The sequence below is a fragment of the Ranitomeya imitator genome, chromosome 2 (genome assembly GCF_032444005.1).
Source record: "Ranitomeya imitator isolate aRanImi1 chromosome 2, aRanImi1.pri, whole genome shotgun sequence".
Classification (NCBI taxonomy): Eukaryota; Metazoa; Chordata; class Amphibia; order Anura; family Dendrobatidae; genus Ranitomeya; species Ranitomeya imitator.
In genome coordinates, this window is record NC_091283.1 from 240,955,973 (window position 1) to 240,970,835 (window position 14,863).

The 14,863-nt window shown below is 46.2% G+C and overlaps 1 protein-coding gene across 3 annotated transcripts in view; it reads right to left on the reverse strand.

Moving 5' to 3' along the window:
* LOC138662854 (oocyte zinc finger protein XlCOF22-like) overlaps nt 1-14,863 on the reverse strand; it is a 234,776-nt gene that overhangs the window by 46,543 nt on the left and 173,370 nt on the right. For all 3 annotated transcript variants that reach the window (XM_069748838.1, XM_069748836.1, XM_069748837.1), the window contains one exon: nt 13,507-13,656. In XM_069748838.1, coding sequence (XP_069604939.1) covers nt 13,507-13,584 — 78 coding nt within the window. In that variant the 5' untranslated portion in view covers nt 13,585-13,656. The remainder of the gene's footprint in view (nt 1-13,506; nt 13,657-14,863) is intronic.

Below are 14,863 nucleotides of genomic sequence, written 5' to 3' on the forward strand. Positions count from 1 at the left end.
TCCTCTCCTGTGTGATACTGACTGCTGAGCCGTGTATCTAATCCTCTCCTGTGTGATACTGTCTGCTGAGCCGTGTATCTAATCCTCTCCTGTGTGATACTGTCTGCTGAGCCGTGTATCTAATCCTCTCCTGTGTGATACTGTCTGGTGAGCCGTGTATCTAATCCTCTCCTGTGTGATACTGTCTGCTGAGCCGTGTATCTAATCCTCTCCTGTGTGATACTGTCTGCTGAGCCGTGTATCTAATCCTCTCCTGTGTGATAGTGTCTGCTGAGCCGTGTATCTAATCTCCTGTGTGATACTGTCTGCTGAGCCGTGTATCTAATCCTCTCCTGTGTGATACTGTCTGCTGAGCCGTGTATCTAATCCTCTCCTGTGTGATACTGTCTGCTGAGCCGTGTATCTAATCCTCTCCTGTGTGATACTGTCTGGTGAGCCGTGTATCTAATCCTCTCCTGTGTGATAGTGTCTGCTGAGCCATGTATCTAATCCTCCTGTGTGATACTGTCTGCTGAGCCGTGTATCTAAAACTCTCCTGTGTGATACTGTCTGCTGAGCCGTGTATCTAATCCTCTCCTGTGTGATACTGTCTGGTGAGCCGTGTATCTAATCCTCTCCTGTGTGATACTGTCTGCTGAGCCGTGTATCTAATCCTCTCCTGTGTGATACTGTCTGCTGAGCCGTGTATCTAATCCTCTCCTGTGTGATACTGTCTGCTGAGCCGTGTATCTAATCCTCTCCTGTGTGATACTGTCTGGTGAGCCGTGTATCTAATCCTCTCCTGTGTGATAGTGTCTGCTGAGCCGTGTATCTAATCCTCTCCTGTGTGATACTGTCTGCTGAGCCGTGTATCTAATCCTCTCCTGTGTGATACTGACTGCTGAGCCGTGTATCTAATCCTCTCCTGTGTGATACTGTCTGCTGAGCCGTGTATCTAATCCTCTCCTGTGTGATACTGTCTGGTGAGCCGTGTATCTAATCCTCTCCTGTGTGATACTGTCTGCTGAGCCGTGTATCTAATCCTCTCCTGTGTGATACTGTCTGCTGAGCCGTGTATCTAATCCTCTCCTGTGTGATACTGTCTGGTGAGCCGTGTATCTAATCCTCTCCTGTGTGATACTGTCTGCTGAGCCGTGTATCTAATCCTCTCCTGTGTGATACTGTCTGCTGAGCCGTGTATCTAATCTCCTGTGTGATACTGTCTGCTGAGCCGTGTATCTAATCCTCTCCTGTGTGATACTGTCTGCTGAGCCGTGTATCTAATCCTCTCCTGTGTGATACTGTCTGCTGAGCCGTGTATCTAATCCTCTCCTGTGTGATACTGTCTGGTGAGCCGTGTATCTAATCCTCTCCTGTGTGATAGTGTCTGCTGAGCCGTGTATCTAATCCTCCTGTGTGATAGTGTCTGCTGAGCCGTGTATCTAAAACTCTCCTGTGTGATACTGTCTGCTGAGCCGTGTATCTAATCCTCTCCTGTGTGATACTGTCTGGTGAGCCGTGTATCTAATCCTCTCCTGTGTGATACTGTCTGGTGAGCCGTGTATCTAATCCTCTCCTGTGTGATACTGTCTGCTGAGCCGTGTATCTAATCCTCTCCTGTGTGATACTGTCTGCTGAGCCGTGTATCTAATCCTCTCCTGTGTGATACTGTCTGCTGAGCCGTGTATCTAATCCTCTCCTGTGTGATACTGTCTGGTGAGCCGTGTATCTAATCCTCTCCTGTGTGATACTGTCTGGTGAGCCGTGTATCTAATCCTCTCCTGTGTGATAGTGTCTGCTGAGCCGTGTATCTAATCCTCTCCTGTGTGATACTGTCTGCTGAGCCGTGTATCTAATCCTCTCCTGTGTGATACTGTCTGGTGAGCCGTGTATCTAATCCTCTCCTGTGTGATAGTGTCTGCTGAGCCGTGTATCTAATCCTCTCCTGTGTGATACTGTCTGCTGAGCCGTGTATCTAATCCTCTCCTGTGTGATACTGTCTGGTGAGCCGTGTATCTAATCCTATCCTGTGTGATACTGACTGCTGAGCCGTGTATCTAATCCTCCCCTGTGTGATACTGACTGCTGAGCCGTGTATCTAATCCTCCCCTGTGTGATACTGACTGCTGAGCCGTGTATCTAATCCTATCCTGTGCTGACCTGTGTATCTAAGGCTATGTGCACACGTCTGGATTTTTAGCGGGGTTTTTTTGCGGAATTTCGCCATAAAAACGGTATAAATCCGCTAAAAAAACGCTAACATTATGCATCCTATCATTTAGAATGCATTCCGCATTTTTTGTGCAGATGTTAACGTTTTTTTCCGCAAAAAAAACGCATACCGCAAAAAATCCGGACATGCTCTATGTTTTTGCGGATTTCCTATCAAAAAGGACATTCCGGGGGGAAAAAAAAAAAAAACTCAAAATCCGCGCAAAAAACGCGCAAATTCCGCGCGAAAAAAGCACGCGGATTTCTGGCAGAATTCTCAGGATTATGTCAGGAAAAAATCCTGACGTGTGCACATAGCCTAATCCTGTGTGATACTGACTGCTGAGCCGTGTATCTAATCCTCTCCTGTGTGATACTGTCTGGTGAACCGTGTATCTAATCCACTTCTATGCACTCCTCTCCCCCCTGCATATCTTTCCCCATTGCACACACAACTCAATGCGTGCGATAACAGGAGCTGCGGGCGTCATGCTGTATTATGGCATTATGTGAGATCTATATGGCGGTATTATGTGATCTGTATGGTGGTATTATGCTTGATCAGTATTGTGAGAATTATATGGTGGTATTGTGTGTGATCTATATGGCGGTATTATGTGAGAACACTGGCAGCATTATGTGTGATCTATATGGCGGTATTATGTGAGAACACTGGCAGCATTATGTGTGATCTATATGGCGGTATTATGTGAGAACACTGGCGGTATTATGTGTGATCTATATGGTGGTATTATGTGTGATCTATATGGCGGTATTATGTGAGAACACTATGGCAGTATTATGTGTGATCTATATGGCGGTATTATGTGAGAACACTATGGCAGTATTATGTGTGATCTATATGGTGGTATGTGAGAACACTGGCAGTATTATGTGTGATCTATATGGTGGTATGTGAGAACACTGGCGGTATTATGTGTGATCTATATGGCGGTATGTGAGAACACTGGCGGTATTATGTGTGATCTATATGGTGGTATTATGTGAGAACTGTATGACAGTATTGTGTGATCTATTTGATAGTATTGTGTGTGATCTATATGGCGGTATTATGTGAGAACACTATGGCAGTATTATCTTCAGGAAGCGGACCCATTCTATGGTGGTTCTGGCTGAGCACCTGCACGTGGGTCTGGGGTAATAGAGGGGGCAGCATGACCTCCAGTTAGGTGCAGTCAGGAGAAGGCTGGTGAGGTAGCTGAAGAGAAGCGTCTCATTTTTATTGTTACTATATGGCTACATTTCCTTCCCAGCGTCACCCCAGACTGCGCCTGTCACCTCACTTTCACACATCGCCAGGACAGGATGGAGAAGACAGGATCTGAGGAGGGGAATGGGGTCTGCATGCAAAGTCTGGATCAGAACAGGCCATCAATCCGCAGAAATGTTTCCTGGATTTCTGTGGAGCAGACGGTCCATCCATGTGTATAAAAGACAGCGCTCTATGTACAATCCCTGGCTGCTCCGCGCACCAAACAGGGGGCCCCCATAGCCCAGCACACTGCTCTCCTGAAATACTCTGTGCTGCTGTCACCCTGCTCCCTCCACCACATATCTCCCAGAATCCTTGCTGCCTGCCATCCTCGGTGACCGTAGACTTGTCAGTATAAGGCTGCTTTCACACTAGCATTGGTACGGGCCCGTCGCAGTGCGTCGTACCAACGCATTCTGTGAAAGAAATGCCCGACGTGGGCAGCGGAAGCAGTCTTACGACGCTTCCGCTGCCCCATTGTAAGGTCTGGGGAGGATGGGGCGGAGTTTCTGCCGTGCATGTGCGGTCGAAAATGGTGGACTCGATGCACAAACGTTACATGTAACTTTTTTTGTGGCGGCGGTCCGCCAAAACATGACGCAACCGTCGTACGACAGTTACGACGTGTGGCAATACGTCGCAATGCGTCGGTAATGTTAGTCTATGGGGAAAAAACGCATCCTGCAGACAACTTTGCAGGATGCGTTTTTTCTCCTGAATGACGCATTACAACGTACAGCCAACAACGCTAGTGTGAAAGTAGCCTAAGGCTGCCGTCACACTAGCAGTATTTGGTCAGTATTTTACATCAGTATATGTAAGCAAAAACCAGGAGTGGGTGATAAATACAGAAGTGGTGACATGTTTCTATTATACTTTTCCTCTAATTGTTCCACTCCTGGTTTTGGCTTACAAATACTGAGGTAAAATACTGACCAAATACTGATAGTGTGACGGCAGCCATACTCTGCAGTCACCAACAAAATGGCTGCTCACTGGGTTCCTGAATATCATCCTCTCTAATCCCTTAGCAAACACCCAGAAGGAGGAGAGGAGACATCACACAGGTCAGCAGACTCCGCCCATAATTACTGCAGTGCTGTAATGTGAGCTAGTTGTACACTAGGTTTTTCTGAAATTTCAGCAGCTGCTCCCCCTAGTGTTGAAAAGTGGAAATTCCAAAACTTTTCAAATTATTTTTCATATTTTACTAAATTATAAACAAATGATAATATTTTTTAAGAAAATGTAATCATTAATTCTTTACATTTTTACAATTTCTGAAAAAAAAATCTTTTTGATGGCACCTTCCCTTTAACCCCTCTGTGACCTTAGACGTACTATCCCGTCGAGGTGCCCTGGGCTTATCTGACCCTGGACGGGATAGTACGTCATAGCCGATCGGCCGCGCTCACGGGGGGAGCGCGGCCGATCGCGGCCGGGTGTCAGCTGCTTATCGCAGCTGACATCCGGCACTATGTGCCAGGAGCGGTCACGGACCGCCCCCGGCACATTAACCCCTGGCACACCGCGATCAAAGATGATCGCGATGTGCCGGCGGTGCAGGGAAGCACCGCGCAGGGAGGGGGCTCCCTGCGGGCTTCCCTGAGACCCCCGGAGCAACGCGATGTGATCACCAGAGCAGGCAATGTGAAGGCTGCAGCGCTGCATGTCAGATCAGTGATCTGACAGAGTGCTGTGCAAACTGTCAGATCACTGATCTGTGATGTCCCCCCCTGGGACAAAGTAAAAAAAAAATTTTCCAAATGTGTAAAAAAAAATAAAAAAAAATATTCCAAAATAATGAAAAAAAAAAAAAAAATATTATTCCCATAAATACATTTCTTCATCTAAATAAAAAAAAAAAACCCAATAAAAGTACACATATTTAGTATCGCCGCGTCCGTAACGACCCGACCTATAAAACTGTCCCACTAGTTAACCCCTTCAGTAAACACCGTAAGAAAAAAAAAAAAAAAACGAGGCAAAAAACAACGCTTTATTATCATACCGCCGAACAAAAAGTGGAATAACACGCGATCAAAAGGACAGATATAAATAACCATTGTACCGATGAAAGCGTCATATTGTCCCGCAAAAAACGAGCCGCCATACAGCATCATCAGCAAAAAAATAAAAAAGTTATAGTCCTGAGAATAAAGCGATGCAAAAATAATTATTTTTTCTGTAAAATAGTTTTTATCGTATAAAAGCGCCAAAACATAAAAAAATGATATAAATGAGGTATCGCTGTAATCGTACTGACCCGAAGAATAAAACTGATTTATCAATTTTACCAAACGCGGAACGGTATAAACGCCTCCCCCAATAGAAATTCATGAATAGCTGGCTTTTGGTCATTCTTCCTCACAAAAATCGGAATAAAAAGCGATCAAAAAATGTCACGTGCCCAAAAATGTTTTCAAAAACGTCAACTCGTCCCGCAAAAAACAAGACCTCACATGACTCTGTGGACTCAAATATGGAAAAATTATAGCTCTCAAAATGTGGTAACGCAAAAAATATTTTTTGCAATAAAAAGGGTCTTTCAGTGTGTGACGGCTGCCAATCATAAAAATCCGCTAAAAAACCCGCTATAAAAGTAAATCAAACCCCCCTTCATCACCCCCTTAGTTAGGGAAAAATAAAAAAAAATGTATTTATTTCCATTTTCCCATTAGGGCTAGGGTTAGGGCTAGGGTTAGGGCTAGGGTTAGGGTTAGGGCTAGGGTTAGGGCTAGGGCTAGGGTTAGGGCTACAGTTAGGGTTGGGGCTAAAGTTAGGGTTAGGGTTTAGATTACATTTACAGTTGGGAATAGGGTTGGGATTAGGGTTAGGGGTGTGTCAGGGTTAGAGGTGTGGTTAGGGTTACCGTTGGAATTAGGGTTAGGGGTGTGTTTAGATTAGGGTTTCAGTTATAATTGGGGGGTTTCCACTGTTTCGGCACATCAGGGGCTCTCCAAACACGACATGGCGTCCGATCTCAATTCCAGCCAATTCTGCGTTGAAAAAGTAAAACAGTGCTCCTTCCCTTCCGAGCTCTCCTGTGTGCCCAAACAGGGGTTTACCCTCACATATGGGGTATCAGCGTACTCAGGACAAATAGGACAACAACTTTCGTGGACCAATTTCTCCTGTTACCCTTGGGAAAATACAAAACTGGGGGCTAAAAAATAATTTTTGTGGGAAAACAAAAAGATTTTTTATTTTCACGGCTCTGCGTTATAAACTGTAGTGAAACACTTGGGGGTTCAAAGTTCTCACAACACATCTAGATAAGTTCATTGAGGGGTCTAGTTTCCAATATGGGGTCACTTGTGGGGGGTTTCTACTGTTTAGATACATTAGGGGCTCTGCAAACGCAATGTGACGCCTGCAGACCAATCCATCTAAGTCTGCATTCCAAATGATGCTCCTTCCCTTCCGAGCCCTCCCATGCGCCCAAACGGTGGTTCCCCCCCACATATTGGGTATCAGCGTACTCAGGACAAATTGGACAACAACATTTAGGGTCCAATTTCTCCTGCTAACCTTGGAAAAATACAAAACTGGGGGCTAAAATATATTTTTTGTGGAAAAAAAAATATTTTTTATTTGCATGGCTCTGCGTTATAAACTGTAGTGAAATACTTGGGGATTCAAAGCTCTCACAACACATCAAGATGAGTTCCTTAGGGGGTCTACTTTCCAAAATGGTGTCACTTGTGGGGGGTTTCAATGTTTAGGTACATTAGGGGCTCTGCAAACGCAATGTGACGCCTGCAGACCATTCCATCTAAGTCTGCATTCCAAATGGCGCTCCTTCCCTTCCGAGCCCTCCCATGCGCCCAAACGGTGGTTCCCCCCCACATATGGGGTATCAGCGTACTCAGGACAAATTGGACAACAACTTTTGGGGTCCAATTTCTCCTGTTACCCTAGGGAAAATACAAAACTGGGGGCTAAAAAATAATTTTTGTGGGAAAAAAATTTTGTTTTATTTTTATGGCTCTGCATTATAAACTTCTGTGAAGCCCTTGGTGGGTCAAAGTGCTCACCACACATCCAGATAAGTTCCTTAGGGGGTCTACTTTCCAAAATGGTGTCACTTGTGGGGGGTTTCAATGTTTAGGCACATCAGTGGCTCTCCAAACGCAACATGGCGTCCCATCTCAATTCCTGTCAATTTTGCATTGAAAAGTCAAACGGCGCTCCTTTCCTTCCGAGCTCTCCCATGCGCCCAAACAGTGGTTTACTGCCACATATGGGGTATCAGCGTACTCAGGACAAATTGGAAAACAACTTTTGGTGTCCATTTTCTCCTGTTACCCTTGGTAAAATAAAACAAATTGGAGCTGAAGTAAATTTTTTGTGTAAAAAAGTTAAATGTTCATTTTTATTTAAACATTCCAAAAATTCCTATTAAACACCTGAAGGGTTAATAAACTTCTTGAATGTGGTTTTGAGCACCTTGAGGGGTGCAGTTTTTAGAATGGTGTCACACTTGGGCATTTTCTATCATATAGACCCCTCAAAATGACTTCAAATGAGATGTGGTCCCTAAAAAAAAATGGTGTTGTAAAAATGAGAAATTGCTGGTCAACTTTTAACCCTTATAACTCCCTAACAAAAAAAAAAATTGGTTCCAAAATTATGCTGATGTAAAGGAGACATGTGGGAAATGTTACTTATTAAGTATTTTGTGTGACATATCTCTGTGATTTAATTGCATAAAAATTCAAAGTTTGAAAATTGCGAAATTTTCAAAATTTTCGCCAAATTTCCGTTTTTTTCACAAATAAACGCAGGTACTATCAAAGAAATTTTACCACTATCATGAAGTACAATATGTCACGAGAAAACAATGTCAGAATCACCGGGATCCGTTGAAGCGTTTCGGAGTTATAACCTCATAAAGGGACAGTGGTCAGAATTGTAAAAATTGGCCTGGTCATTGACGTGCAAACCACCCTTGGGGGTAAAGGGGTTAATAAATCTCACTACAGACATTTCCAGAGTCCTCACCTTTCCAGTTCTGTCCATCTGTTATTGCCATAGACTTCCCTCTGCTCCTAGCTTTCACATGGTATGCCTTTCAGCTAACCCCAGCTTACCCTGCGTTATTTATGACCTTGTTTACTCAGGCTTGATTATATGCATCTGGTCCACCCTTAAGGCTGGGGTCACATTGCGTTTTGGTCAGAGCGCTAACGGACAGCGTTGCACGGCGAAATTAACGCCATGCAACGCGTCCGTTAGCGCTCCCATTGCCCGCAATGTACCAGCGCATTGCTAGCGCGTGTCATTTTCGGCACGCGCTAGCGACGCGCCGGTCTTTTGTAGCGCGCCTCGGACGCTGCAAGCAGCGTCCGCGGCGCGCCCGAGGTCCGTTCCCCGCTCTCGCAGATCAGGGATCTGCGAGAGCGGGGACGTTAACGCGACCCCGAAATGCGACCCTTTAAAAACATTGCGTTAGCGCAATCCGCTAGCGCTAGCGCTAAACGGATTGCACTAACGCAATGTGACCCTAGCCTAATTCTCTGACCAAGATGAGCAGAGACCACTCCTCTCTGCTTCACACCTGAACGCACTTAGTTTTACATATATTAAAGGGAACCTGTCACCCCGTTTTTTCAGATTGAGATATAAATACTGTTAAATAGGGCCTGCGCTGTGCGTTACTATAGTGTATGTAGTGTACCCTGATTCCCCACCTATGCTGAGAAATACATTACCAAAGTCGCCGTTTTCGCCTGTCAATCAGGCTGGTCAGGTCAGGTGGGCGTGGTGACATCGCTCTTTTCTTCCCCAGCTTTCCGTTGGTGGTGTAGTGGTGTGCGCATGTCGCAGTGACGAATCCACTGCGCACGTGAAGAAGCAGCGCGCGATCTGCGCTATTACCCCCTGTCATCGGTGGGGGCGGCCATCTTCCTGGGTCCGCACGTGCGCAGATGGAGTGCTCTGCTGCACGGGGCTTCAGGAAAATGGCCGCGGGATGCCGCGCGTGCGCAGAAGAGATCGCGGCGGCCATTATCCCAAAGCCGAGATGCAAACTCGGCTTTGGGAAAATGGCCGCCGCGATCTCTTCTGCGCACGCGCGGCATCCCGCGGCCATTTTCCTGAAGCCCCGTGCAGCAGAGCACTCCATCTGCGCACGCGCAGCCCCAGGAAGATGGCCGCCCCCACCGATGACGGGGTAATAGCGCAGATCGCGCGCTGCTTCTTCACGTGCGCGCAATGGATTCGTCACTGCGACATGCGCACACCACTACGCCACCAACGGAAAGCTGGGGAAGAAAAGAGCGAGGTCACCACGCCCACCTGACCTGACCAGCCTGATTGACAGGCGAAAACGGCGACTTTGGTAATGTATTTCTCAGCATAGGTGGGGAATCAGGGTACACTACATACACTATAGTAACGCACAGCGCAGGCCCTATTTAACAGTATTTATATCTCAATCTGAAAAAACGGGGTGACAGGTTCCCTTTAAATAGCAAAAGTCTGCAATGACTTTAGTCTGCTGTGTGATTCCTATAAGTGTGTCCTAGAAGTGTGAAGATTAATTTTAGAATTAAAACCAGAATTGGAACTGAAGGTAACTGCCCAGTCACTATAAACAATGTTTCTGTTTGTTTTCACTCTCACCCCTATAATCCTTCACTTTCTGCTAACTCCCCTAATCCCCACACCAAGTAAGGAACGGTTTATCTCTGCTTCAATCCTCCCCATCCATCTCACCTCACCTCCTCCTCAAAACTGTTCCTTAACATACAATCCTCTGTCTCCAAACACAGACAGCCCCCTCATACCCTCTCCTGCTCCCACCTGCTAACACTTTCTCTGCTCCTTCTCACTGCTGGTGATATCTCTCCAAATCCTGGTCCTCCTCACCATATTCCCACAGTAATTTCTACCTCCCATCCACGCTCTATCACAACCTTCCATAACCTCTCTAACCTTATACCCATTCACCCAGCCCCCGCTTCCCCAGTCCCACTAACAGGAGCTCTGTGGAACGCTCGCTGTCTGCAACAAGCTTTCCTACATCCATGATCTTTTTGTTACTACCAAACTTTCCTTCCTCGCCATCACCGAAACCTGGCTCACCCCTTCTGACACAGCCTCTCCTGCTGCACTCTCTTACGGTGGCTTCCACCTCTCTCACACTCCCTGCCCCAGCAGCAAACATGGCGGAGGAGTTGGTTTTCTCTTGTCAGATACCTGCTCCTTCACCCCAATGCCACTGCCAACCTCGGTTACCCTCCCTTCCTTTGAGGTGCACTCTGTGCGCATCTACTCCCCCTCCAACTGGCTGTCTTCTACCACCCCCCAGGAGCAGCCACCACCTTCTTTGACCACTTCACCATCTGGCTACGTAATTTCCTTTCAGCGGATATCCCTACTATCATCATGGGCGACTTCAACATCCCCATTGACACTTCCCTCTCAGCTGCGACTAAACTTCTATCTCTCACTTCCTCCTTCGGCCTAACTCAACGGTCTTCTACAGCCACCCACAAAGATGGCCACACACTGGACCTCATCTTCATCCGCCTCTGCTCCCTATCTAACCTCTCTAACTCACCTCTTCCTCTCACTGACCACAACCTTCTCACATTCTCTTCCCTCTCCACTCCATGTCTACAATCCCCACCCCACAAACTTTCACACCCTCGCAGAAATTTTAAACACCTTGACCTACACTCACTCTCTGAATCCCTCCTCCCTCTCACAGATATAAATTCCTTACACAATGCAGATGACGCTGCCGCTCTATATAACACCACAATAGCTGCAGCTTTGGAATCTGCTACCCCACTTACACATACCAAAGCTCGCAAAATCAACAGACAGCCCTGGCACATCAGCCTGACCAAAGAACTGAGGCGAGCTTCCAGGGCTGCTGAGCGCAGATGGAAAAGATCCCACTCCAACGAGCACTTCATCGCATTCAAACAGTCCCTCACTACTTTCAAGACCACACTCGCCACAGCTAAACAAACCTACTTCTCATCTCTCATATCCTCCCTGTCTCACAACCCTAAACAGTTATTCAACACTTTCAATTCTCTCCTCCGTCCCCCAGCACCTCCTCCCTCCCCACTCATCTCAGCTGAAGACTTTGCCTCATTTTTCAAGCAGAAGACTGATAACATCAGAGACAGTTTTGGTCAACAACCCCCAGAGCCCTTCCTCCCGACTTCCCAGCCCTCCACCTCCAAAACCAACTTCTCCACCATTACAGAAGATTGACTCTCCACTCTACTCTCAAGATCGCATCTCACCACCTGTGCACTTGACCCGATCCCATCCCACTTCATCCCAAACCTCACCACAGTCTTCATCCCACCCCTAACCCATCTCTTCAACCTATCACTAACAACTGGTGTTTTCCCCTCAAGCTTTAAACATGCCTCCATCACACCTATCCTCAAAAAGCCCTCTCTTGACCCATCCTCTGTATCTAGCTATCGCCCTATATCACTTCTCCCCTATGCCTCCAAGCTACTGGAGCAACACGTCTACCTTGAACTGTCCTCCCATCTCTCTTCTTTCTCCCTCTTCGACCGCTTACAATCTGGCTTCCGGTCACACCACTCCACTGAAACTGCCTTTACTAAGGTCACCAATGACCTCTTAACCACCAAGAGCAAGCAACACTACTCTGTCCTCCTCCTCCTGGATCTGTCGGCTGCCTTTGACACAGTGGACCATTCCCTATTATTACAGACCTTTTCAACCCTTGGCATCACAGACTTGGCCCTATCCTGGATCTCGTCATACCTGACAGACAGGACATTCAGCGTCTCCCACTCACACAACACCTCCTCACCTCGCTGCCTATCTGTCGGAGTCCCACAAGGTTCAGTCCTAGGGCCCCTGCTCTTCTCCATTTACACCTTCGGCCTGGTATAGCTCATAGAATCTCATGGCTTTCAGTATCATCTCTATGCTGATGACACACAGATCTACATCTCTGGACCAGATATCACCTCCCTACTAACCAGAATCCCTCAATGTCTGTCCACTATTTCATCCTTGTTCTCCGCTAGATTTCTGAAACTTAACATGGACAAAACAGAATTCATCATCTTTCCCCCATCTCCTGTGACCCCCCCAATGAACCTATCCATTACGGTAAACGGCTGCCCACTCTCCCCAGTCCCACAAGCTCACTGCCTCGGGGTAATCCTTGACGCTGATCTCTCCTTCAAACCACATATCCAAGCCCTTTCCACTTCCTGCCGACTTCAACTCAAAAATATTTCACAAATCCGTTCATTCCTCAACCAAGAATCTGCAAAAACCCTAGTCTATGCCTTCATCATCTCTCGCCTTGACTACTGCAACCTCCTGCTCTGTGGCCCCCCCTCTAATACTTTCGCACCCCTCCAATCTATTCTAAACTATGCTGCCCGACTAATCCACCTGTCCCCCCGCTATTTTCCAGCTTCTCCCCTCTGTCAATCCCTTCACTGGTTCCCCATTGCCCAGAGACTCCAGTACAAAACCCTAACAATGACGTACAAAGCCATCCACAATCTGTCTCCTCCATACATCTGTGACCTCGTCTCTCGGTACTTACCTACACGCAACCTCCGATCCTCACAAGATCTTCTTCTCTACTCCCCTCTTATCTCCTCTTCCCACAATCGTATACAGGATTTCTCTCGCGTATCACCTCTACTCTGGAACTCTCTACCCCAACATATCAGACTCTCACCTACCATCGAAACCTTCAAAAAGAGCCTGAAAACCCACCTCTACAGACAAGACTGTAATCTGCAGTAACCATCGATCGACCAAACCGCTGCATGACCAGCTCTATCCTCACCTACTGTATCCTCACCAATCCCTTGTAGATTGTGAGCCTTCGCGGGCAGGGTCCTCTCTCCTGCTGTACCAGTTAAGACTTGTATTGTTTAAGATTATTGTACTTGTTTTTATTATGTATACCCCTCCTCACATGTAAAGCGCCATGGAATAAATGGCGCTATAACAATAAATAATAATTGCCATAGATAAGAATGATGTAATGTGACGCCATCAGAATCTCTCACCTCTCCAGTAAGCCGGAAGAGGATCTCTAGGGTGAGGTGTAATATTTTCTCCCCCATCTTGTCTCTGTCCATATCCATTTTTGATGGGTAAATCACGAAAATGTTCGTTTGTAGAAGATCTTCACTGAGAGGATCCGATATTGTAGAGACCTGAATGAGAAGATGAGCCGATGTAACATCATAAGAATCCTGTGTAATAATACAATTACTGGAGATAATAAGGGAAACATATGAGGAGATTTATTATTTTACAGGATTTAGTTTCCTTCTTTACATCTACTAATAAATCATATATATTTAGGCCACAGACAACAAGCAGTTTCCTCCTCGGAGTCGGCAGCTGAATACGTTTCTCATAGACTCATCTTCCATAACGCTAATTCTCGTCTCATTTACCGACCCTGGAATCAGCATTAGCAATACTGCAGGAGAAATTTATTACACGCGACATGAGAAATAACTACTTCATGATGAGGCGACATCTTCATCTTCTACTACGGCTCTAGAAACATATATGGCCAAAGTCGGTCACTGACTCCATCACCACCGGCCGTCTATATGAAGGTTTCCCTTCTTCCCCGCACTGTAATCTTCTATCTATAGGAGACATTACTAATACCATATATACTCGAGTATAAGCCGAGATTTTCAGCCCAAATTTTTGGGCTGAAAGTGCCCCTCTCGGCTTATATTCGAGTCACGGTCGGCGGTGGGGTCGGAGGGTGAGGGGGACAGAGGGCTGAGGAATACTCACCTAGTCCCGGCGGTCCTGGCGCTGTCCCTGCAGTCCCACGGTCTTCGGTGCTGCAGCTCTTCCCCTGTTCAGCGGTCACATGGTACCGCTCATTAACCCCTTTACCCCCAAGGGTGGTTTGCACGTTAATGACCAGGCCAATTTTTACAATTCTGACCACTGTCCCTTTATGAGGTTATAACTCCGAAACGCTTCAACGGATCCTGGTGATTCTGACATTGTTTTCTCGTGACATATTGTACTTCATGATAGTGGTAAAATTTCTTTGATAGTACCTGCGTTTATTTGTGAAAAAAACGGAAATTTGGCGAAAATTTTGAAAATTTCGCAATTTTCAAACTTTGAATTTTTATGCAATTAAATCACAGAGATATGTCACACAAAATACTTAATAAGTAACATTTCCCACATGTCTCCTTTACATCAGCATAATTTTGGAACCAATTTTTTTTTTTGTTAGGGAGTTATAAGGGTTAAAAGTTGACCAGCAATTTCTCATTTTTACAACACCATTTTTTTTTAGGGACCACGTCTCATTTGAAGTCATTTTGAGGGGTCTATATGATAGAAAATGCCCAAGTGTGACACCATTCTAAAAACTGC